Source organism: Columba livia, chromosome 10 (assembly GCF_036013475.1).
Source record: "Columba livia isolate bColLiv1 breed racing homer chromosome 10, bColLiv1.pat.W.v2, whole genome shotgun sequence".
NCBI classification, from domain to species: Eukaryota; Metazoa; Chordata; class Aves; order Columbiformes; family Columbidae; genus Columba; species Columba livia.
Window position 1 is genome coordinate 7,056,055 of NC_088611.1, and position 24,191 is coordinate 7,080,245.

A 24,191-nucleotide genomic window follows, 5' to 3' on the forward strand; every position below is an offset into this window, starting at 1 on the left:
CTGCTGTGGAAGCAGGGGCCCTGCTCCAGCTGCCCTGCTTGTTCTGCCACTTCTCCCAGGACCGTGGCAAGCCTCACTCCGTGCCTCAGTTTCCCAGCGGGGAAGGGGCCTGGGGGAACCTCTGGCAGCGGGTGACAAGCAGCCAAAGCCCCCTTGGAGAGCCTCTATGCTCGATCTGGCTGCAGCCCCAGCTGAGCAGCCTGGGCTCAGAGTAAACTCCTCAGGACTGCTCAGCCAGAGCTGCAGCTGGATTGAAATGGTTTCCTGCTTGCTGTCGTGGCTCCTGCAGCAGCAGTGCGGGTACAAAACCTGTTTTGGAGGGTGAAGGGGTCTCAGACACCCTATCAGAAGAGGAGATGCACCATCAACCTTTTCCAGCTGTGCTCAGACCAGGGATACAGCCCTTCAGCAGTAGCTGCTGTCCAGGGAGAGGTGGGGAGGCAGCCCAGGGCTCAGCGGAGATGTAAACCCTGCAGATAGATGGTGGTGGGCAGGGGGCTAAGTCCTTGGTGCTCACGTCACATCAACTGAGAGGAGGTGGGGGCACTTGTCCCTGCAAGACGGCAGATCACGAACCCTCAAGAAACTAATTTGCTTTCCTACAGTGAGGTGCTCTTGCTAACCACATCCTCTGCCTCCCCCCACCACTCTGACAGCAGCCAAAAGATAAGAGAGAGCACAGAGGCCGTCTCAGCCCTTCCTTCCCCTGGGTCATGTGCCTCAGCTGCAGAGGGCTTGTCCCTTCTGGTAACCACAAGGGTATCAACTCTTTTTTTGGGTTTTCTGGGATTTCTGTTGTTGCAGAGGGAAAAAATGGACACACACCCCTGTCCCTGGGTGCAAGGAAGGGGTAGGAGTGGTTTACAGTTCAGCATCTTTAGCTAGGACAAAAAGGCAGGACCTGAGCAGCATTGGAATACAGAAAAGGTTTATTGAAGAAGGCTGTGTGGTGGGGAGGTGGGAGAGGGGAGGCAGAGTCTGGGCAGTGCTGCCCAGGGCTGGGAGGAGGCAGAAGGGGCTTTGCTGGCTTCTCTGCCCTCACTGGGCTGCACACAGGGGAAACCTCTGCCTGGGCAACCCGTGGGTCAGATGCCAGTCACTGCTTCTCTTACAGGCTGCCCACTCTCCCCAGCGTCCCGGCCATCAGGTTGCAAGCAGCCTTGTGCTTCTGCCAGTGCTGGACCTGGCACGCCCTGCAGAGGGGAGCACCATTGCTCAGGGGACCTGCCACACAATGCAGGGTGCCCACAGCTCAAGCAGGGACAGGGCAGGGCCACGTCCAGCCCCAGGAGCTAAGCAGTGACAAGGACAAACCCCATCAGCGCACTCCTCCTGGCACTGGGGTGGATTGGGCATGGCTGAGTATCAGCCCAACAGAGAAACGGATGTGGCCTCCAGTTCTGGGGTTAAGAGGGTTTAAAGACACGGCTCTAACCAGACCTTGCCAGATGGTTTAGCAGCAGAGATTATTTAATTTACTGCCACTGTCCCAGCTGCCGCATACCAGCCTGTCACCTGCACCCACAGAGCCACAGGCAATTTTTTCCCCTCTCCTGCCCCATTAAGATGCAGGGGAGGGAGACAGTGTCACCACGGGAAACCCAACCCATGGCTGCTGGTGTTGTGGGCACAGGCAGCTCAGCACTTGACAGCAGCAACACAGCACTCACCAGTATCTCCTCCACCAATGTCCCAGCACATCAGCCCCACCGTTAGATTTGGAAAGGTACATGGCAAATGGAGAGCCAGCAGTGGGACCCTTGGCCTCCCTTAGCCCTTTCACAGCGTCCTCCAGTGAGATGTGTGGTGCTCTGGGGAGCAGGGGCACCGAAAGGCAGCAGGGGACACCAGGGTGCTGCAGGGGACACGGGGGGTGGCAGAGCTTTCTTACCGCGTGCAGTACCACTCGTTCCGGCAGCGAGAGCACCGCTTGGCTGCCTCCACACCACACACCCTGCATCGGGGCTTGTCAGGGGCGAGAGCCTCCATCATGTCCAGGCTGTAGGTCTGTGCCCACCTGTGATGGGCAGAAATAGGGTGAGGCTGCTCACTGTGAACAGCCGATAAGCGTCGAGTTGTCCCCACTGCGCCCTGCCACTGATGGGGCAGCCCCAGCCAGTACCACAGACTCCTCTGTCCTCCCAGTGCTGAGCTCCAGCCCCTGCTAATGGAATACTGTCTCCACTGGGCATCCCATGTGTGTGTGCCAGGGCCTCACCTGCGTGCCTGGAGCTTCAGCTCCTCCTCGGTGGGGCTGAAGATGTGCTTCACCTGGTGCTTGGCGATGGCCTCCCACTTCCCTGCGTTGTTCTTGAGGATGTGGTCGCGGATGACAGGAACCTGGTTGGAGAGGCAAAGCAGGAGTAAGGGGTGCGCACAGCCAGACTGAACATGCCGTGGTACAGAGGCATTTGAGGAATGGGGGTTCAGCCAGCCCTGGGCACGAGGTGAAGACACAGGGAGTGAGGGTGTGCTTTTGGGTACATGGAGGGGATGGATCCACTTGACAATGAGCGTTCAGGTGAAACAAGGTAAAACCACGGAGTCCGGCTGGGGGTGAGAGTCCAGCCCCGAGGCCGGGGCTAGTGAACAGAAAGCCCTGGGATCTCGGCGCTCTGCATGCCGACAGCAGCATGAACCCCATGCTCCAGAGCCGTTTGCCTGAGCAGATTTTTTCCACTCGTCACTTCCCCGAAGAAGAACACCCAGGGAAGAGCTGGCCAGCACGAAAGGGAAAGCTCCAGCCAAAAGTGGCGCAAGGAGTTCAGGCTCTGGAGAGGATGATGCTGCTTCAAACAGCTCTGCCTTCTCCAGCAGAGTAAAAATAGCCAGGCCTGGAAGGGAAGGAGGCCGCTCTGGGAGCAGCCAAATGGAAAAAGGCCTTTTCAGAGCTTGGCTCGGTGACAGAGAGTGAGTTCACCGCTTTTTGAGCGGAGCAGGGAGCCCACGTGTGTGCTTCCCGCTGGCTCTCCTGCCCACCCGCCAGGCTCAGCCCCAGCCCTTGGCGGAGGCGGGAGCAGCACCATCACAAAAGCAGAGCTCAGGAGAAGGGAAGCAGCCTGGGCAAGGGCTGGATGAGGTGCCCGGCATGGCAGCTGCCTGTCCCTGCCCCACCAACATGCTGGCAGTCAAGGGACACGGAGTGAATCCATAACCACCTCTGTCCTGTTGCCGTCCCCAGCTGCTCGCCTTGCTGGTCTGCAGCCGCCGCCAGCCCCAGCACTGGGCATAGGCTGTGCCCCCAGTCGCAGCCAGCACCAGCCAGGACACATCACCCTCCTCTGGGGCCATGGGGTCAGCTATGCCGAGGAGAGCCTGGTCCCCCTCCCCACAGCATAAGTGGCCGCTGCCCAATCTGCCCATCTACTCCGTGGCATGGAGCCTCTGCAGCTCTAGTGTTGGGAAGAACCTCTGCTCTCCCCTCAGCTGCCTCTTTGCACATCTGCCCACAGGCAGTTTCTCCCCTCAGCTCACAAGAAGTTAATAGAAACACTGCTCCAGCCATTACTACCCCATAGATTAAAAACCACAAGGACCCTATGCTGTTTGAAGACCCTCAGGGCCCAGCTCCTGAGCCCCAGCTGGGATCAGTTTGGCTCTGGCCTCTGCCACCAGACCTTGGCCTTCCTCCATAGGCAGTGTGCCAAGCACCCCCAGGCCAGGGCTGTAATGAGGACTCATTACTGGGGAGTCCAGAATTCAGCAGGAAAACATTGATAAATGTTAAAAAAAGAGTTAATTGTCAAAACAAGCCAGGGGTTGTCTCTGTCCCATGCAGCCACCACCTCAGGGACTCTATGCAATCTGGAGAGTTGTTTATAACCCAGCACTTATGCCTTTAGTTGCAAGTGCTCAGCCAGTGCTGCAGCAGGACAAGGATCTCATGTCATCCATGGACAATTTTGCTGGCAATAAGGGTGTAACCGTGAAATGAGTGCTTGGCTGCTTTACCAGGGTACCACCTCTCCAGAGCTGAGCTTGGTGGGAGGCAAAGGGGGTAGGGAGCTATTACACTCAAAGCAGAACAGCTGGAGAGATGGGGAAAGAGCCACAGGATACCTGCTCCAGGATGAGATCCTTTTTAGGGGGAGCCGGCTCTGTCACTGCAAGGTGGCTCAGAAATCTCTGCATCTCCACAAGGTTGGGCAGCTGGTCAATAAGGATGTCCGTCAGGAATGCACGAAGCTGTGGCCATGGAGGGGAAGAGAAGAGTGAACGGAGAGGGGTGAAGACAAGGGAGCCAGAGCAGGGGAAGCAGCATGGCAAGAGCAGGATGTGTGGGGCATTGGCAGGATGACTCATGGGGCTCCCATGAGGTACACTGGCAAACACAAGCTTTGCTGCTACTGGCACAGTGACAGACCCCACTGCGCTCCCACCGCTGGCTGCTGAGAGCCCACAGCAAGGAGAGGGAGGGATGCCCATAGGTGCCAAATGCTCACAAGGTCCTACTCTGTGCTGCAGGACCCACAGCCTTCGTGATGTAGGGTCCTACCTTGAGGAGCTGGCTCTTGTTGAAGCCATTGAAGTGGTACTTGCGCTGGCATTCGGGGCTGAGCAGGAGGTTGAGGAGAGCAAGCCACACCTGCCCATCAAGTTTGGTCATCTTCACCTGGTCTTCAGGGGGTACCACGTGCCATGTGCCATTCTCAAACTTCTTGATTTTGCCTGAAGAATAGAAAAACACACGGTTCCGGAGAGAGACAGTGCTGCCCGAAGGAAGAGAGCCCAGAGGTTAGGATGCTGGCCTGTGCTCTCTTCCTCACTCTGGCCTTCTGCTTCTGCCTGCCTCAGTTTCCCCACCCCTTTGCTTCGTGTAGCAGCCTTAGCAGCATTCTTCGTACTGAGACAATATATTAGCATTAAAAGCATAAAGAATATGTATTAAAACAATTGGGCTGTGGCAGGAATGGAAAGATCCCTGTCATGTATCCCTTTGTACTTGGCCAGGAATGTAGAGCCCTGGTAAATGGTGGGGGAGCCCATGCTGCAGCAACGGTGTCTGGAGAGACACATTTTGGGGTACCAGCACGGCCAATATCTGACCTTCTGAAGGTTCTTCTGCCAGTGAAAGCCAGAAGTAACATGAACATAACAGAAGTGATGAAACAAGCTCCAGGAGCTACTGTGCTGCTCTGAGGGTGGAGTGGGATGTAACCCTGCATCTGCCCAGCCTGGAAATGCCTTTGCACTCATGTTTCTTTCCAGTCCCTCCCTCGGGGCCCTGGATCAAAGCTCGCTCTGACACCCCCAGTGCACAGGCAGAGAGAAGGGATATGTTTCCTGGCCGGAGGAAGGAGGAAAGCTCCCACATCCAGCTGGGCTCCTCTCGGCAGGCGCAGAGCCACGTGTTTCCCAGCATCTCTTCCTCCCCTGCCCGCGTTGTGACCCCTGGTGCCGGACTGGGGAGGGGAACGTGGGTTCCCACGCCCCAGCTGTGCCCCAGCACTGCTCAGCAGCAGGCAGTGTGGAAGTTGGGAGTCTTGGGAGGGTACGCCTGGCCCCAGAGGTGCAGGAGGCAGGGCTGATGGTGCAGGTGGCAGCCCATGGGCACAACCTGATCAGAGGCATTTGGCAAGAGTGAAGCTCAGCAACCAGCAGCTTTACGGCACTTGCCTTGCTGCCTGGGAGAGCCCACAGAATCAAAGAATGTCAGGGATTGGAAGAGACCTTGAAAGCTCATCCAGTGCAATCCCCCTGCCAGAGCAGGAACACCCAGATGAGGTTACACAGGAAGGTGTCCAGGCGGGTTTGAATGTCTCCAGAGAAGGAGACTCCACAACCTCCCTGGGCAGCCTGTTCCAGTGTCTGTCACCCTCACTGAGAAGTTTCTTCTCATATTCAAGTGAAACCTCCTGTGTTCAAGTTTGCACCAATTGCCCTTTGTCATATCATTAGTTGTCACTGTGAGAAGAGTCTACTCCACGTCTGCTGCCAGCTCTGAACACTGTCCCAGAAAGGTGCAGACAGGCTGGGGCTGGCATGCTGGTCTTTCTGCATCCAGGACAGGGCTCCTCAGAGGAGCAGGTGGGGCTGGCAGACATGCTTATGCTCCTGCTCCTGTCCTGGCCATAATCAGTCCAGGAGAGATACAGCCCTGGGGAGGATCAGCTTTCGGGAGTGCTGCCGGGTCCCCAGCCCAGCTGTGTGGCAGCTGCCTTCAAGCAGAACAGCTTCAGGCAGGGAGCACTGGAGAGGGGGCCAGAAAGGCGAGTTGAGGGGGAGCAGATTTCTGCAAGGGCTCCTGTAGCAGATTTGTCGGTGGCTGCAGGTCCCAGCATCCCACCACAGCACCACGGGTGCCGTGGGGCATGACCCATACCTGCTTGGCGGCAGCTCCAGGGGCAATGTTCCACCAGCTCGACAAGGAGGCAGGGCAGATTGTGGGTGTTCAGTATCCGCGTCAGCGCGCTCAGGGGCAGACTGGAGATATGACAGAAAGGATGAACTGGTGCGGGCAGACAAATGCCAGAACAGATACAAACGCTCCCTGAAGCAACTGGGAGAGGCAGGAAAAAAAAATTATCTGGGTTCCCACTAGTACCACGGAGCAGGGTGAAGTGCTGCTGTGTTTGCCCCCCGGGGCACAGTGCCACTGCCACTACAGACAGCCAGCTGCTGAGAGGGGTCCAGGCACCCGCAGGAATCTCAGAGAGCTCAGCATGTGTCCTCTGCTGGTCCTGGGTACCTACCTCTCCACCTGATCGGTGATGAACCGCAGCACGGACAGGGCTTTCAGGGAAATCTCAAACTCCATCGTCTCCGCCTGCTGCTGCAGCTCCTGTAGAGGTACATGTGCAGCCTCAGGATTCCAGGCCCCATTTCCTGGGAGCTGCAGGGGGGCAGCCTGTTGGCTGCATGTCGGTTACGGCAGACTGGGGAGGAAACCAGAGCCCTGCAAAACCAACCCTGCTTCTCATCTCGACTGTGCCAGGGCAGCCACAGAAGTGCTTGCAGCCCATTGTTGCTTGTCTCTCATCTCCCTGCCCCTAACAGCTCATGGGTGGCCACCAGCAGCAGCACCCCTGGACAGGGACACCCCCTGCGAGAGGCCAGTCCCAGACTGCTCCTCACTCCCCTTCTGGGATCATCTTGTGACCCACAATGCTGTAGAGACATGGAAGGCTCAGGGAGGGGGAAACTGCATCATCAGTAGAGGAACCAGAGGAGGAGGGAGAAATTTGGCCCTGGAACAGCTGCAGTTCTACACCCATGCCTCCAGGGTCTGCCTCTCCTCCAGCTTGCCTCCCGCTACAATATCTGCCTGTGGTTATCCCAGCTTGCAGCTACGCCACACTCTCCAGCCACCCGCCCTCCTCCCCTCCCAGGCAGCATGGAGACCCCATTCGTGCCCCACACGCTCAGGCCAACAGCTTGACCACCCTCTGACTCAGCCTCTTCTGAGGCCGAGAGGTGCCAAATCCTTTTCGCCGGCCTGGGCAGAACTTCACCTCCCCACTCCCAGGCACTCAGCAGCTCACATCAGCGCTGACCTCAGCAACTCGTATTCCTGTAAAGCGCCACTGCAACAGTTCCCTTCCAAATTCCTGCGGTAAGCCCTGTGCTCCTCGAGCTGGTGCCCCACATGCTATTCAGAAATCTGCCTGGGATCTTCCCCCCCACCGCCTCCCTCTCCAAACTCCCCCAGCAAGGCTGTTTCCTACAGCTCCTCTGGGTATCCAGACCTAATCTCTGCTGCCTTCAGCCAGGGGCCATCTTTTGCCTGTGCTTGTGGGGGACAGTAGAACAGGTCCTGCTGAAGGGGTTACCACCATACACAGTCACAAAGGACAACAGGCTCCACAGGACAGGAGAGAGCAGGAACAGCTTTTTCCTAGGGGGTTATTGTATGTAGAGTCAGGAGGGGCTGGAATGAATCAGAGGAAACCAGGCTGCTTGGGAGACGAGCGCTTTTTAGAACCCCATTGGTCCAAAAAAGTTGGCTTTTTTTAAAACTTGAGCTATGTCAAAGTATTAACAGACACCTCCTTCCCTTCCCCAGCTGGGAAAACATTTCCTGGAAAACATCTCTATTGTGCTCTGGAGCCCTCCACTTCCTTCCTTTTCTGGAAGAGAAGCACGTGCTGGGGCACCACGCCAAAGGATGGAGGCAATGTGGGGAGGTAAGGCCAGGCTTGCAGGCTGTCACTTTAACCCTGCTTCTCCAGACACTCCTCGAGATGTGTGCAGTTTAAGGAGAAAATTCAAGGTGCTGAGAAGCAAAGCTGCAGAAGCAAAGAGTGCTCCCACACTGGGAAGGTGCATGTGACAGCCCTGAAACACCAGACTGGGAACAGCTACAGGCTGATCCCGACCAGCACAGAGAGGAGGTATTTCTCAGAGATCCAAGGAGGTGGGAAACACATTGAGATAATTCCTAGTCGTGTTATACATTGGTTCAGGGAGGGATTCCTCTTATGGTTAACCCTGGCTGGCTCCAGCTGCAGCCTGAACTAAGGTGGTTTCACAAGCTCTGGGGAGACATACGCATACAGCTTCTAAGAGCAACAGCAAATAGCCAAACCCCTGTACTGAATAGTTCGTGTAACTGGCAACTTTCCAGTGTCCCCCCGCTCAGACCATGTCCTGCAGGCAGCCTCAGGCTGGCACTGTCACAGGTGAGGACAAGAGAGCGGCTGCCGGCTGGAGGGAGGCAGTTGCAGCTGCTGACCCAGCCGAGCTGCTGGTGTGGACAACCACCAGCACCAGATGCCCTCCGAGATGGGCAGGAGGTGCTGGGTCTCCAGCCAAAGGGCTCTCCCAGAGAATGGCCCCCTGTGCCTCTTCAGGCAGCCCCCATCCTTCATCACACATGTCCCCAGGGAGCTACAGGACTTTCTCCTCACCTGCATGGACGAGGGGTTGGGCAGATCCTCAGGATGAAGCTCCACCAGGGTCACTATCTGTCCATTGGCGCTCCGAGCTGCCAGCAGGGTCAGTTTTCGGTGGCAATAATCAATTAAATCCAGAATGCTGTCCCCTGCTGACTCGCAGATTTCCTTCACAACAACAAGAATTTCACAAAGGGACAGGCCTCACAGCCATGGCTTCCCACCCCAAGGGGCTTTACACCGAAGAAAGAGGAACCTGCCTCTTACCTTGTAAAAAAACACCGTCTCCAAGAGGTTAATGATGGAAGCTTCATGATGCAGCTACGGGAGGAAAATGGCAAGAGTGAAGTAACAGCAGAGTGGTCACCAGCACCGAGGACACAGGCAATGGGACTGGGAAAAGGGCTCTTCTAAGAAGCTGCTTGTATAGTTGTGGCCATACACAAGTTAAAGAGCCAAATACAAGCAATGTAATCTTTAAAACAGCTCCAGTTCACATAGTACATATTAATATTTATATTAATATGCCCATGACACTACAACATGCTGATGGAGAACCACGCTTCCCAGCAGGCAGGGCTCTTCAGGGCTCTGTCTCTGCACTACAGTGACAGTACAACCGTAGCCCTTGGGCAAGCTGCAGCCCCCAGCGCTGGCACAGAGCCACTGCCTCAGAGAGGACAGCGCCCTGCACGGCTGCACTGCTCACAGCCCCTGGGACGGCGGCAGACAGCCTTCTTCCGAGGCAGGGAAGCACAAGATAACTGCCTCAAGGTGATGCGGCAGACAAATGGCTGTCCAGGGAAGACACCACCTTGCCCTAGCAAGGTGTCACCCAGACTGAAAATAGGCTAAAACTTCCAAACCTCAGGCAGATTTCCCTTAGGTCAAAGGCTGCACTGCTCCACAGGCAAGCCAAGTTCCCAAGATCGTTCCCTTACCAAGAATCGCTCAAGAGACCACTGCTTCCAGAAGTTCATTAAGATAAAGCTACATTTTCCTTAACCCAGAGACATGTAAGCTTGGAGATCCCTCTGGTTATAGAGATGGCAGAGAAAAACAGTGCTTGGGGGACAAATATCACAGGGTGTTGCTGCTCTGGAAGCAAGGGTGGCACTGGGACACTGGGAGCTGCAAACAAGGAACACATCCACCTCCAGGGGAGGCTTTTCCCACATCCAAGAGCTCCAGCAAGGCCCTGTGCAGGATTAGGCAGGAGTGCAACCCTCTGTGGAGTTGAGGTCCTCTGGGAGCAGGTCCCTGTCCCTCCTGGGGACAAGGACACGGGCTTGTTGCTCATGGCTTTGGGAAACCAGGCATTTCACACCTTGTCACACTGTCCATCAGTTTCTCAGCCTGGTGAGATATAAATCCCCAGTTCTAAGATCTTCTGGGTGAGATTTATTTTTAAGTGTAACAGTACCCACCAAATATCCAGGCTTGTTTCCACTTCCCCTTCTACTCACCACCACATAGATGGGGAAGGTACTTCTTGGCTTGAAGTCCTCCAGCCGGCACAGCACAGGAAAGATCTTGTGCTTCCAGATCTCCACGGAGATCAGTTCCCCAATGAGAACAGGAATCTAGATAGGGAAAGGATGGGGGGAGCGAAGCTGTTCACACCAGTGCCAGAGTGGGAACCAGTTTTCTTGCTGCTGCTCAGATTTTGGAGTTGCCTGAAGGACAGTGGCCTTGGGGCACACAGTCTGTATTCGCACTGCTCAGAAATCAACAGCTTTTCAACAGAGAGCTCTTGGAGCTGCAAAGGGGGAAGATGACCCTGAGGAGCTGAGCAGGGCCAGGGCACCACACATCCCGCTACAGCCTGGTACGTTCTGTGGCTGGGACACCTCCGGCATGGTGCACAGATCTGCAACCAGAGGGCTGGCACACTGAAGAGACCACAGCCTCCAGAGAGGAACCAGAAACCAGCAAGCAAAATTTCCAGTTTGACCTTTAATTTTTTTAAAAAAGCAACACTGGCAAACCACCAAAGTCTTTGCCAGTGATACAGCAGATCCTTCATAATTTTATTCCAAAATTGCACATTGTCCACACGACAAGCCTGGCTCAAGGCTGAAGGCCTGGCACAGGGCTCACTACTGCACCTAAGGAGCCTCACCTTGCCATAGCTGACCAGCAGCTCAATGAGGAGCTGCTCCTGACCCGCAGAAGCGCTCAGAATGGCGTGCATGTTGAGCTTCTCTATGCACTCGTGCTGCCGAAGCCATCTGCAGGGCAGCCAGCAAGGACATCAGTGCCAGAGACCTCTGGCCACTAGCTCTGGGGCTCTGCTGTGCTCCTGGAGGGGCTCCCTCATCCAGGAAAACCTGCTCCTAGTGCCCCCATTTCCAGGAAATGCCGCAAGCCCACCAGGCACCCGCAAACACCACACTGTCCCCTGAGCCCGTGCTCCCTGGAGCAGCAGCTCCAACTGTGGCAGCCCCAACCCCCATAGCAACATTCACCACAAGACACCCCACTGGGGACACCCCAAAACTGGTGGTCCGCTTCTCCACACCCCTACCCCATAGGTCCTCTAGGGACATCCCAGGTCTAGACTCTTCCTTGCCTCCCCACCCCACATGGACCCTCCTCTCTCTCCCAGACCTTCCAGGACGGCTCCACAATTGGGGTTCCTACTCTCCCTCCATCCTACCCTCTGGGGTCACCCCCAAAACAGGGCCCCTCCTCTCTCCCCTAGACCTTCTGTGGATGCCCCCTCACTCTCAGATCTGGGACCTTTCCTTACTCACCCAGAGTCTCTAGGAAGGCCCCAAAATCGGGCTCACTCCTCTCCCCCCACTTCATGCAGCCCCAGCAGGGACACCCCAAATTTACAGCCCTTTCTTCGTGCTCCCCAGCTAAACACGCAGGACCGGGGCCCTCCCCGCCAAGACCCGGTCCCCCCGCACCCCTGCCCGCCGGTGTCCCGCAGCTCGGTGCCCCGCAGCGCTTGCACCAGCGCCTCGGCCTCGGCGGGCAGCAGCGGCGCCGGCCCAGGGGCGGCCATGGCGGCGGCGTCGCTGTGGCAACGGGAGCGCTAGGGCCGCTCTGCCGCCCCCTGTCGGAGCGGAGGAGCCTCTGCGGGCCACTGGCGGCGCGGAGAAGCTTCTGGTGCCCCCTGGCGGCGCGGAGGAGCGACGGCGGCCGGGAGGATGCGCAGGGCTCCGGAGAGACACGTGGGGACGCACACGGAGACGCGTGGGGGACACACAGCCCCAGGCTGCCATCCCCGCCGTCATTTCCAGCACACGATGATGTTGGGGTCGTTCTCTAGGCGCTCATCCAGCTCCTTGTAACTCATGCCTGGGGGGGAAGGCAGTGGGGTGTCAGTGGGGTGCCCAGCAGCAGTGTCAGGAGGCTGGCTGGGTCCCCCAACTTCCCCCCAGCAGTATGGGCTTGGCAGCCCAGTTCAGCATAGAGCCCAGCACAGAGTCTCATCTCCCTGCGGTGTGAAAGCTCCCAAAGGGGTGAGGGAAAGCCCCAAATCAGCATACGGCCCTGGGCACACTGGCAGCCCCCTGCCCACCACCGGCCCTCAGAGGCACCCAGAACAGTCCAGATCCTCACCTGTCTTGCAGCAGATCTCATCGTAGCTGTGGCAGCCCGTGTACAGCCGGGCTGGGTGGCTCCGCTCATCCCGGGCAACCTTGACAGGGTATTTCTGGAGCCGACGGATAAGGCCCTTCATCAAGCCAAACTGGATGAGCCTCCTGGGGATGGGGATGGAAGAGACTTGGACCATGACAATGAGGCTTCAAACACCCCAACTCTGACAACTCTGTCCTGGTTTCACCACGCCACACCACTGCCTCAGTTTCCCCACCTGCAGACACAGGGGTTGGGTTTCCCCTCTTTGCTCCCCCACACTCAGTCCCCTCACCCCTAGTGTCATTGTTCCCTTGGGGAATGAGCAGAAGGGCACTGGCTCTCACCTCTCATCCACCCTCTGGAGTTGCAGGGTGTAGCGGGAGATGAGGTCTCGCACCGTTGTGCCAGGGCTCAACCCGCAGTACAGCTGGAAGACGTCCCTGAGGCTGGCCCGCTTGTGCCCTGCAGGGACAAGTCACCAGTCAGCCTCCCCTCCAGCCTCCCCTCCCTCTGCTTCTGCCAGCAGCTTGGGATCTCCCTACCTTGTTTGGTAACGTAAGACAGACACTCTTCCTGGAGACACTTGTCATCCACCAGGTCCTGGACCTTTGGCGTGGTGCAGTAGACGTTTGAGTACTGGAGGTCAAGGGAAAACAAGCTCTGCTCAGCCACAGCTCTGAGAAACAGACCCGTCCCACTTGAAACCCCGCTGTCCCCCCTACACAGCCATCCCAGTTCTGCAGCTGCTCCCTGAATCCCATTCGTGGCCCCATGGTCCATGGCCTGACCCACCTGGAGTATGGAGACAAGCGTGACAACCCCATAGTACCTGCAGATGGACAGGGAAACGTCAGAGATCCTCTGCCAGCACCCACCACCCTCCTGCGGGCGGGCCAGGCCCCCTTCCCCGCACTCACAGCAGGTTTTGCACGGCAATGCGCACCAAGTTCAGCTCCACGTCAGCTTCTGCGGAAATCTTCTGGACATGCCGAAAGCCATCAATGTAGGGCAGGATCTAACAGGAGAGGATGCAAGAGCTAAGAGGGGAGAGAGGCCAAAGGCATCACCCTGAAGCCCCAGAAACTCTCCTGCATCTTGAAGCATGCTGGGATGGGGGCACGCCATCCCCAGCAACACTTAACCCACGTTTTGGGAGAATGGGTCACATGCAAGCCCAAGCACAAAGACTAGGGGAGCAGTGAACTGCGCTCATTAACGTGGTGATCTCTGGGACAGCACGACTCCCCTCAGTCTCTGGGCAGGCTGGAAACAGATCCCATTCAAAGTGCACTGTACCCAGTCAAGCACACGGACCTGCTGTGTGGTGAGGTCCCACTGGGAGTTGAAGAAGTCATCCTTGTCTTGGGTGAAGACGGGGACATCGTACTCCTGTACGATGGGGGGGTCTGGGCGCTGCTCGATCACCTTCAGGTGGATGGTGTTTGACTCATCTGGCCAGGGAAGAGGGAGCGCTCGGTCCCCACAGAAATCTCTGCTCGCTCAGGAGCTCACGACCCCCAGCCCCAGGACACCACCGCGCTGCACAGAGGCGGTGTTTGCAGCTTGTAACCTCATCCCTCCCACCCTTCAAGGCATGCAGGGCATGGCTGGCTCAGGCACCCTCCAGCTCCAAGCACAGACAGGCAGGGAGCTGCCAGGAGCAGCGTAGGCAGCGCTGAACTGGGCAGGGGATGGCCCAGCTGCCTCCCCTGCTGCAGGGCCAGGGATGATGCAGCTGCTGTACCTATGGGAAGGGTGCACTTTCCTTTGGCGTTCAGTTCCTCCAGCAGAATGGTCATGATGGGGACCAGCTTCTGTTTACTCTCCTCATTGGAGATGAAGCCACTTTCCAGCTGAAGAGAGCAGAAAATCGAGTCAGCTCCTCCCCGCAGGATTACTGGCTACACAAACCACACATCTTGGATCCCATCCTCCCTTAAACTTCAAGTGGTGCGTGGGTAAAACCAGCACAATTCCCTCTTTGCCACAAACCTGTCTGCTACCCCAGCAACACCCAGTGCTGCACAACACATGCGGACACTGGTGACTCTGTGGGGTAGACTGTGAGGCGGGCAGCCTCCTGTGGCTCTGCGTCTGGCCTCACCTCGAGAGTGGTGAGGTAGCCAGCCAGCTTCTTCACTATGGGCTCCAGTGCACAGGCCTTGGCTCTGGCATCGCACACAAAGCCCAGGTTGAAGAGCAGAGCATTTCGGCTGTACTTCTTGTGCTCGATACAGACGGGGCAGCCAATCAGCTTCTTCTCCATGGCTGTTCTGCAGGGAGACAAGTACAACCTGCACCTGTGCCCTGACGGAGGCCTGAGCCCTGCAGCTGGCTCCCAGTCAGCTCTGGCTTCTCTACTTTGATGTTTAATCCCCAAATGCTCAGAGTGCAAAACACAGTCTAAAGAAGGGGGGAAAGAGTCACCTATGAGAGAACAGAACAGTCTCCTTTCAAAACCCACACAGCTCTAAAGACTTGTCCAAATTTCACGGATTTGAGGCCCGCAGAGAACCACATGCAGCTCCAGCCACCCACAGAACCGGGCACCCAACCCCTCTGCACAGATAACTGTGGGCATCAGCATGAACCTGCTGACCACGGGGCAGGAATCCCTGTGACCCAGAGCTGCTGCTGGCACTGTCACACCACGGCACTGTCATGTCCGGCTGGCAGAGACTCTCCCAGTCGTGAGGACATCGGTTTTCCCCCCGGGGGAAGGATGGGTGGCTTGTCAACACTCACACGGTGATCAGCTTGTTCTGCAGCTCGGGCTTCGTGATCACGTACACCTGGATGGTGTCAAAGAGCTCCCGAGAGATGAAATCCTCCGGGACCTGCAGCGGCAGAGGGCCCCGCTCCAGCCCCACGCGGTGCCGAACCCGTCCCAGCCCCGTCTCCCCCCCGAGTGGCCTCCATCCCTGCTCCCCTGTTCTCATGGGCACTCCCAGTCCTCCAGCGGGAAGGGGCTTCCCGGCCCCCCCAGGCCCTGCCCCGGTACCGGCCCCGGCAGGTGCCTTCAGTCCCCGTTTCCCCTCCGGACCTAGGCCCAGACACCCCCACACCTGGTAGGTGATCTTGGGCCCCAGCGTGGGGTGGAACTCGCTGAAGAACACGCACTCAATCCTGCCGCCCATGGCGACCCCGGGAGGGCCCGCTCAGGCCCCGCTGCGGCAGCGGCGCGCCGGCGGCCCGCACCGCGCATGCGGAAAGGACCCAGGCAGCCACCGTAGCGCCCTTCCGGAGGGACTGACATCCCACCGGCGGGGGCGTGCCCTCTCTTTGAACGACAGTGCATATCACCCATTCAGTGGCGGAGCGGCGCGGAGGAGGCGGGCCCTAGCGCAGACGGACAGCCCGTCTCGACCAATCGGGTCCCCTCGGCGGCCAGCCCGTGACGGCGGCGGTGGCGGCAGTTCCCCCGCAGGCCGCCATGGCCCTGACAGCCGAGACCGAGTCCCGGCTGTACCGCTCCCTGCGCGCCGCCGCCGGCGCCGCCGCCCACCTCGTGGCGCTGGGCTTCCCCACCGCCGTGGCCGTGCTGGCGCGGCCCGGATCGAGTGAGTGCCGGGGGGACCGGGGTCTGGGCGGGGGGCCGGGCCGCTCCGCAGCTCCGCTCAGCGCCTGCCCTTCCCTTGCAGGTCTGTTCTCCTGGCACCCGCTGCTCATGGCCCTCGCGGTAAGTCCCGCCGCCCCGGTTACCGGACGCCTCCCCGTGCTGCCCCCTGCCACGGACACCACCCGCGGGGAGCTGGCGGAGAGGACAAGGCCGCTCTGCTTTCTGTGGGTGGTGGGAGGCAGAGCCCCGGGGCGTGGCGGAGGGGTGGAGGCGGCCGTGCCAATCCCCCTGCCCTCTGTCTCCCAGTTCTCGTTCCTGATGACGGAAGCCCTGCTGATATTCTCCCCGGAGACCTCGCTGCTGCGCTCCTTCTCCCGCAAAGTCAAAGTGCGGGTGCACTGGGCCCTCCAGCTGCTCGCCCTCCTCTGCGCCCTCCTGGGACTGGGCATCATCACCTACAACAAGCACCTGAACGGCAAGCCCCACTTCGCCACCTGGCACGGGCTGACAGGGCTGCTGGCCGTGCTGTATGCCAGCGGGCAGTGCGCAGGCGGGGTGCTCCTGCTCTACCCCAAGCTGATGAAGAACTGGACGCTGGCCAAGCTCAAGCTGTACCACGCAACCTCGGGGCTGGTGGGCTACCTGCTGGGCTGTGCCAGCCTGATGCTGGGCATGTGCTCCCTGTGGTTCACCACCTCGGTGACCAGTGTCTCCTGGTACCTCGCCATGCTGTGTCCCCTTCTCACCAGCCTGGTTATCATGAACCAGGTGAGCAACGCTTACCTGTACCGCAAGCGGAGCCAGCACTGAGTGCCCAGCACGGATCTGAACTTCCCCTGCGCGAGCCAGCGAGGCCAGGGCTTGTCCCCACAGCCCCCCATGGGGGCCCCCTGCTCACACAGGGTCTCTTTAGAACTTGATCTCTACCTACTCATCTCATTAGTCCTGGATTGTCTGTTGTGTCCTGTCCTTGGGGAGCGGCTACGATGTGTGTAACACCAAGCAGGTGGGAGTTGCCCATCTCATGCCTGCCTTGGTGGGGACATTTCCCAGCACAAGTAACGCTGCTGGTCTGCACAGCAGCTTGGTGCTCGGTGCTGGGAACTGGCGGGTTCACTCAGGATTCCTGCTTCTTTTTTGTCCCCTTGCCACCCAGGGCTGCTTTGGAGCAGGCAGGCCGGGAACTGGCATGTTCCTGGTGAGGATGGCAGGGAAGGCCTGCTCGCCCAGGGGGTTGCAGTGGGCACTGCACTGCTTCTCCTGCCACCAAGGCAGCTTGGCCAGTAAAAGCACAGGGTATGGTTGTGGCTTCAGCCACAGGACAGCTGAAGCCAGGTGGCAGCACCCAAGGTATCCATCCCCATGGCACAGCCTGGGGGCTCTCCGTGACCAGTACAGACAGCTCTGCCCGACAGCTGCAGATCCAGGCACCCATCACCACACACAAATCCTTCCTGCAGGCTGGGACAGCGAAGCTTCAGCCTGGCAGAAGGTGGGTGTCATTTTACAAAGTGAATTAATGAGCTGAGATGCAAACCGGCATTTTGTCCCTCTGAGGGGCACAGGGAACAGTGCGAGCACAGGGGGAGCAGGGCTCAGGATGAGCCTTCCAGCCAGCCTGCAAAACAGCCCTCGGGAAGGCAGAAAGTCACCTCCTCACCTCACCGGGGCGACAGCCAGCCTTCCAGCCTGCGTGCCATCAGGGCAGCCAGGCAGCATGAGGCTCTGTCTGCTGCAGTGGCCCCGTGGCTGCTCCTCAGCACATACCCTGCTTTCGACAGGGCCAAGGGTCCCAGGCTGGGAAATTCCTCTGTATCCAGAGCTTTTATTCAATAAAAATTTCAGGCAGCTACAACATGACAAGCCCTCTTTACTGCCCGCGGGGCTTCTGGGGTGTTGGCAGACATCCCTCTGCTGCAGATTTCCCACATCCTACTTGCAAAGAGTCTCTCTCAAACTGCTGGGAGCAGCTGGGACGAAAACCCCTCCCTAGGCTCCTGCACCAGAGCCCCCAGGGGCTGCTCTGTGTCCCCTGCCCATATGCTGCTGCAGGAGCCAACTCTTTTGAAGAACTCTTTATTGATAACGAAAGGTCTGTGTTTTTCCTGGTTGACAAAACCTTCTTTTGTGGTCCTTTAAAAAAATAATCATGACACCATTGACCTGCATCTCAGGCTGGGGTCTGCCTGGGGGATCAGAAGCTGTGAGGAGGCTGTCGCAGGAAGCATCCTCTCCATCCAGAAAAAAACAAACAAAAAAAAGCCCAGCAACACAGAGGAAAAGAGAAGGGGGACCCCATATTCTACCTGCAGGAAAGAAAACCTGCTGCTGGAGGAGGCAGCAAGAGCCCCACCATAAAAATTAATTCCAGCTTCTAGTGTAATCTGACAAACGGATTAGCCAGGGAGTGGCCAAGGGCACTGGCTCCTCGTGGGGCTGTCTTAGAGGCAGAAGAGAACACCCAATATGCAAAACCCAGAGCTGGCAGTGCCAGCCCACTGCTGAGAGGGGCTGGGCAGCCCCCTCCTGCCCTGCAGCCTGTCCCCTCGCCTGGCAAACCTCTCACCAGTCAGGATAAGCTCCTGCTGGGGCCAGGGGGAGGCTCCCCACAGAAAAGGGATTCAGGAAAGAAACCCGCCAGCCTTCCTGTTCCCTTGGTTAGGGACAAAACTACCTTCAGAAAAGAGGAAATAAGTGTTGAGCGCTCCAGCCAAGCTCCAGTGCAGAGGAGACGTGAGAAAGTGCTGCTGACTTTGCTCCCATGTAGGCAAGCGCATTGGCCTCAGGGCAGGGATCAGCCCCACGTCCCCCTCCTGGATGCTGGTGCCATGGCCTGCCCTGTGCCCAGGGGAGCGCCTCAAAGAACCCCCGTCTTTGTAGTGGCGGCAGCATCGTCGTCCTGGGTGGCCAGTGCTGGCCGTGAGTGGCAACAAATCGTTGGAATGAGGTAGCCCCCCTGCCTCTGCCACGGGAGGAGTCCCGGCTCCCTGCTGAGCGTCCCGGTTGTGTGGGTGGTACACGAGGGGGGTAGCAGCTCTCCAATGGAGACGGGTTGGGGAAGGGGGCAGCATGTTGGCCGGTCACAGCTGGGATGGGGCGTCCTGGAAGGTGATGAGGCTGGACTCCTGGCCAGAGCCCTTACCGGCCGCACTGGGGTCAGGTAACAGCGGAGTGTCAGCCTTTGCCACCACTGCCTCCTCCTCCTCATCCTCCATGCTAGGCCAGGCCGACTGGTCCTCCACGCGCTTCAGCCGCTCGTTCAGGGCCTTCAGGGCCAGCTGCCTGCGGGGCAAGGGCAGACAGGTGGGTTAACCCCAGGTCCGATGGGCAGGGCAGGGGTTAACTGGGGTGCTCTGCGAGGCCGTCCCTGGCAGGACAAGGGGGATTCAGCACCGCTAGAGATGACCTGGCGCACTGGGACTGCCGTGAAAACACTCACTCATGCTCCCAGACTACACATGCAGAGTTCTTGTGCCACGTGGAGCGCTCAGAGGCTGTCAGCACACAGGCCTCTCTGGGAATGGGGGCCGAAAGGTGTAAAACAGGACAGGGGTAAGCGCAGTGCCAATGCCTTGGCCAAACCCTCCTGCCGGGTCTCGGGAAGGCCACCGGGCGTGCTGGGGGCTGGTGCATGGGGCTGACTCAGCACCTTCCCCTGTATCAGGATGATGGGTGTGGGTCTGCTGTGAGTGGGGGCTACCACCTCCCCAGGCAACTGCCATCCCCCTCCTATAGGGATTTCTGATCCCCAAACCCTGCCTGCTCCTTCCCCAGGATCTCCTCATTCCTCCTCCCCTGCACTTTCACCGCTGCTCTGCCTTGGGAAGAGTGGGACAACAACCCACCAACCTTCTGAAATTCTCCCAGCCACCTCTGTGGCAGGGAGGACAGCCCCCAGCAGACCCCTCTGGAGAAGGCTCCCCGCTAGCACCCTGCACCCAAATCTCCCCACATCTCCATGTTTGGATTTTAAACCTGACCCTCACTGCCTGTAAACATGACCCCCGTGGAAGCGGGTGAGCAGTACCTTCTCCTCTCGGCATCCTGGGGGTCTGTTCCTGGCAGGCTGATGGTGATGGATGACGGGGCACCCACGTCGTAGCGTTTGACTGTCTTGCGGCAGACCTTCACCTTCACCAGGATGCCGTGCACCAGATTGGCCACCAGACCCACCACGGGCTGCAGGATCTCAGGGAAGAAAGTGGCAAAGGCGAAGTGGTCGGACATGTCTCCACGGCCTCTACTGTGCCGCTGGTAGAAACGGAGATAGACCCAGCTGGAGAGGAGCCCGAAGCCGTATGAGGCCAGTACATTGCTCTCGATGAGGGTGGTGAGGCGCAGCAGAGCCAGGAGAAGCAGCAGGAGCATGGGGACAGCCTTCATTCTGACCTGTGGCACCTTCAGGACGGTGCTGTCCCCCATCGTCTGCTTGAGGGCCACCAGGACTCCCCCGAGGAAGCCCAGCCCGCCGTGGATGCGCACAGCGAACAGGTAGGCGAAGTGGAAGGAGGCCACGTAGGTGAGAAAGTAGGCGAGGGCCCCCAGGAGCCCCACCGAGACGTTCACCACCGCGAAGAACACCAGCAGCTCCAGGGCGCCCCAGAGGGGCTCCAGCAGCCGCCCGGCCACCCCCAGCGTGGCCAGGCTGGCCGCCAGGCCCCAGGCCCGCTCCTCCACCAGCCCCTGCGTCAGCAGCGTCCACACCCAGAAGTTGGGGGGCAGGAGGTAGCCGGGGGTCACCCCCAGGCCATAGGCCGTGTCCAGGCCGAAGGAGAGCAGGTAGAGCAGGACCACGGCGGCGCTCAGCGACTTCACCACCACGCTGGTGCCGGCCAGCGCCGCCAGGAAGTGCTGCCGGGCTACCGGCAGGTACCGCCGCATCTTCGGCGCCCCCACCGGCGGGACGGGGCTGCCCCCCGCCCCCGCCGGGGCCGCCGCCTCCTCCCCGCTGGGCCCCGCTCAACCCCAGACCAGGCCCCGGCCCCTCCCGCCGCCGCCCCAGGCCGCGCTGGGCCCCGCTGCTGGGCCAGGCCGGGCGCGGACAAACAGCAGCTCTGCGCATGCGCGGCGCTGGGCGGGGCCGGGGCCGACCGCTAGGGGGTGGGGCCAGGGCCCTCCGCGGGGCACGCTGGGACATGTAGTCCGGCCGCGTCTGCCGGCCCCGTGGGCGGGGGGGACACGGGAACACAGACTGAGTTATGAGGGGGACAGCCACGGGGACCTGGACATGGAGGCACAAAGCCCGGGGCGGGGGGACAGAACATGGACACGTGTGGGCCAGGCACGGGGGACACTCGGGAACACGGACCCCACAGCACAGGGGCACACTGATGCAGGGACGCAGACACAGAACACAGGCGTGGCCGGGTGAGGGGTGTGTGGCACGGGGGACATGGACACGGGACGTGGGGAAGGGAGGACACAGACCTGAGGGACACAAGGACGTGGGGCAGGGGGGCAGGAGGGACGCAGCCCCTGTGCAGCCCCTCCTGTGCAGCGTGGGGGTGTCTGTGAACCGCACTCCTGCCTCTGCCTCGCTGCCTGTGTCCTGCCCGTGTCCCTGTCCCCCAGCCCCACGGCAGAGCCGCAGGCAGGCATGCAGGCAGTGGCCCAGCTGGCAGGAGCACCCCGATGTCCTGCCTGCCCCCCCGCCCCTGGTGCTGTGTCCCCCCAGCCCTGCCCACGTACCCGGGCAATGATGCAGCCACCACCTGTGAAGTGAAAATATGAACATTATTTAATAACTGAGTCTCTGTAATAAACCATTTGAAAATATTTTACAAGGAGTCACACACACGATATCTTACAAATTGTCTTTTTGTTGGTTTTTGAAGTTTTACAACTCTTCTGTACAAAAAAAAAAAAAAACAAAAACCAAAACACAAACCAAACAAAAAACCCAAAACAACAAACAAACAAAAAAACCAAACCCAAACCCAAAGAAATTAAAAATAAAGAAAATAAATTAAAAACCCAATGCCTTTGAATGAGCAGAAAGAAGCTTCCAGGTGGGGGCAGGAGGCGACCCTGGCAGGACAAGGTGGGGGGGCCCAGGGCCGTGCTGCCCCTTTGTCTCATCGTTTTTTTAACTTAAAATAGACTATATATGTATATATTTATAGGTATGTATAGTGGTGGTTTTCTGGCAGAGCACCTAACTAGACTACAGAAGTACACACACTCCCGGTAACACAGAGCCATCTGTTCAAACACGGTTCCCAGAGACAGTAACCAAACACACACTGAAAAAGCTACAAGCAGAATGACCATTAATTAACCCCAGCACTAATTAGCGCCTGGCACCCTCCCCAGCCCCCCCGGGTTGGCCACGTCGAGGGGGCTCCCCCAGCACTGGTTGATGGGGTGGCTCTGAGTGGGGTGACCGGGGGGATGAGGGTTCCCAAGGCTGCCTGCCCAGGCACGGGACCCCGGCGCTGCCGGGAGCAGCAGGGGGCACGGGTGGTGTGTACGGCACCCCCTGCACCGCAGCACCTCGGGGTGTCATGGCTGGGCACCCCACACCTTGTGCTGGGCTTCCCCAGCCCTGTGGCACCTGTCCTGGCTGGGGTGCAGTGGGGAACAGTGGGGTGCAGTGGGGTGCTGGGGCTGCTCTGTCTGCCTCCTCAACACTGAGCGTTTTGGCTGGAGGGGGGTTGCCCCCACCTTGGTGTGAGCCCCAGCACCTCAGGTGACTCTGCTGCAGGGGCACCTCGTGCCCCCCAGTGCTGGGTGTCCCCAGCTGGGACCTCAGCAGCACCTGGGGAGCAGCTCCCCACAACGGCCGGCAGCCCCCCCCACCGGTGCCCCAAGGGTTGGGCATGGGGGCCTGGCACATCCCTTCTGGGGACATGTGGCACCTCCTGCTCAGGGACGTGCAGCACATCCTGCTGCGGGGCACATGGCACACCTCATTTGGGGACATGTGGCACATCCCCCTTAGGGACAGGTGGCAGTTTCTTTGGCAGGGCTGCCAGGGCCAGGGCGGCCGGAGGGGCAGGCAGGGCTGGGGCGGGCAGGATTTCACAGTGATCTGCAGAACGGAAAAGAAACAAAATACGCTTTTTTCCTCCCTCCTTTTCACCCCAATATCTGGGCCCAAGAATGCGGGAGAGCGGCTGAGCCCGGAGCGGGGGCCAGGGCTCCATTGGGCTGGCTGCCTCCCCAGTCACCCACCCCCGGCCCCGAGCCTGCAGGGATGGGGTCTGCATGCCTCGGGGGGCCGGGGGCACTGGTACCCACGGGAACAAATAATACTGACCCGCACAGTCAACTCAAGTCCTCTTTTTTTTTCCCTTTTTTTCCTTTTTTTTTTTTTTTCCCTCCCACGTGTCCTCATTGCTGACACTGAACACCGCCGGGCTCCAGGCGAAAAGCTTGGAAAGTCAATGTAGAAAGATCTGGTTTAAAATCTTCAGGCTAAAAAAATAGGCGAGGTGGATGGGGGGTGGTGGGTGGGGGGTGCTGGCGCCACTTTCCGAGTCCGAGTGGCTGGGAGGACATGATGCCGGGGCACCCCCCAGTCCCCACTCTGCCGGGGAGCCCCTGCCTGTACCCCAACTCTTCTTTGGCTGCGGCTGGCGGCGTCACGGGGGTCCCCGAGGCGGTGGAGGGAATGTCTTTCCTGCTCCACCGGGCTGGGGAAGGTGATGGAGATGAAGGTTGAAAGAAAAGAGAGGTGGTGGGGGTGGGGAGGGGGCTAAAGGCAGGCGGCCGGGGGCAGCGGGTGCTGGCTGGTGCTGGAGTAGAGGAGCAGCAGCTGCAGGGAGAGCAGGACCCCCAGGGAGGGGGTGAAGGAAGCTCCTCGGCCGCAGTCTGAGGTATCTTCCTGGTGGGGACAAAGGCAGAGGGGCTGTGGGGCACTTCCCGTGGGGGCATCACCCACCCCCCTGCAATCCTGCTGCACCCCCTGCCCTGGGACCCCTCAGCACTGCTCCTGGGGGCACCCCATGGTGCTGCTCCCCCTCGGACCCTCATGGCTCTGTTCCCTTCCAGGAGGGCACCCTGTGGTGCACCTCTAGGGTCCCCCATGGCTCTAATCTCCCCAGGTGGCACCTCAAGGCTCCCGATCGCCCCTGTGTCCTCCCATGTCTCTGCTCCCCCCCAGGAGGACACCCCATAGCTCTGCACTCCCATGGAGGGGGCACCCACCCCTCCAATATGCTTGGGGGGCCACCCTACAGCTCTGCTCCCCTGGGGACCTCCCCCAT

The 24,191-nt window shown here is 59.2% G+C and overlaps 5 protein-coding genes across 7 annotated transcripts in view; 1 reads left to right on the forward strand and 4 right to left on the reverse strand.

The window, feature by feature from the left end:
• Positions 1–911: 911 nt before the first annotated feature.
• ZMYND10 (zinc finger MYND-type containing 10) lies at positions 912–11,904 on the reverse strand. Its single transcript, XM_065075179.1, has 12 exons — positions 11,747–11,904; positions 10,954–11,062; positions 10,298–10,414; positions 9,099–9,152; positions 8,847–8,999; positions 6,693–6,781; positions 6,323–6,423; positions 4,496–4,668; positions 4,060–4,185; positions 2,219–2,340; positions 1,892–2,017; positions 912–1,193 (listed from the first exon to the last, which is right to left on the reverse strand). The coding sequence occupies exons 1-12, from the start codon at positions 11,842–11,844 to the stop codon at positions 1,109–1,111; spliced, it is 1,353 nt and encodes a 450-aa protein (XP_064931251.1). The 5' UTR covers positions 11,845–11,904; the 3' UTR covers positions 912–1,108.
• On the reverse strand, positions 10,773–15,698 carry NPRL2 (NPR2 like, GATOR1 complex subunit). Of its 2 annotated transcripts, XM_065075180.1 has the most exons (11): positions 15,491–15,698; positions 15,171–15,262; positions 14,530–14,698; positions 14,170–14,278; positions 13,740–13,876; positions 13,343–13,440; positions 13,218–13,254; positions 12,968–13,061; positions 12,770–12,887; positions 12,405–12,547; positions 10,773–12,140 (listed from the first exon to the last, which is right to left on the reverse strand). In XM_065075180.1, the coding sequence occupies exons 1-11, from the start codon at positions 15,560–15,562 to the stop codon at positions 12,073–12,075; spliced, it is 1,137 nt and encodes a 378-aa protein (XP_064931252.1). In that variant the 5' UTR covers positions 15,563–15,698; the 3' UTR covers positions 10,773–12,072. The 2 variants fall into 2 exon arrangements, with proteins under 2 accessions (XP_064931252.1, XP_064931254.1); XM_065075182.1 differs by lacking the exon at positions 15,491–15,698 and having other exon boundaries at positions 14,530–14,693; positions 15,171–15,264.
• Positions 15,699–15,803: 105 nt separating this feature from the next.
• Positions 15,804–17,839, forward strand: LOC135580452 (transmembrane reductase CYB561D2). Its single transcript, XM_065075187.1, has 3 exons — positions 15,804–15,985; positions 16,067–16,104; positions 16,291–17,839. The coding sequence occupies exons 1-3, from the start codon at positions 15,859–15,861 to the stop codon at positions 16,792–16,794; spliced, it is 669 nt and encodes a 222-aa protein (XP_064931259.1). The 5' UTR covers positions 15,804–15,858; the 3' UTR covers positions 16,795–17,839.
• Positions 17,840–18,046: 207 nt separating this feature from the next.
• Positions 18,047–21,029, reverse strand: TMEM115 (transmembrane protein 115). The gene is made up of 2 exons (XM_065075183.1): positions 20,012–21,029; positions 18,047–19,266 (listed from the first exon to the last, which is right to left on the reverse strand). Exons 1-2 carry the CDS (start codon positions 20,863–20,865, stop codon positions 19,065–19,067), a joined length of 1,056 nt encoding a protein of 351 aa, XP_064931255.1. The 5' UTR covers positions 20,866–21,029; the 3' UTR covers positions 18,047–19,064.
• Positions 21,030–21,698: 669 nt separating this feature from the next.
• Positions 21,699–24,191, reverse strand: part of CACNA2D2 (calcium voltage-gated channel auxiliary subunit alpha2delta 2) — a 217,923-nt gene continuing 215,430 nt past the window's right edge. For both annotated transcript variants that reach the window (XM_065075143.1, XM_065075144.1), the window contains one exon: positions 21,699–23,809. In XM_065075143.1, the coding sequence (XP_064931215.1) occupies positions 23,681–23,809 (129 nt within the window). In that variant the 3' untranslated portion in view covers positions 21,699–23,680. The remainder of the gene's footprint in view (positions 23,810–24,191) is intronic.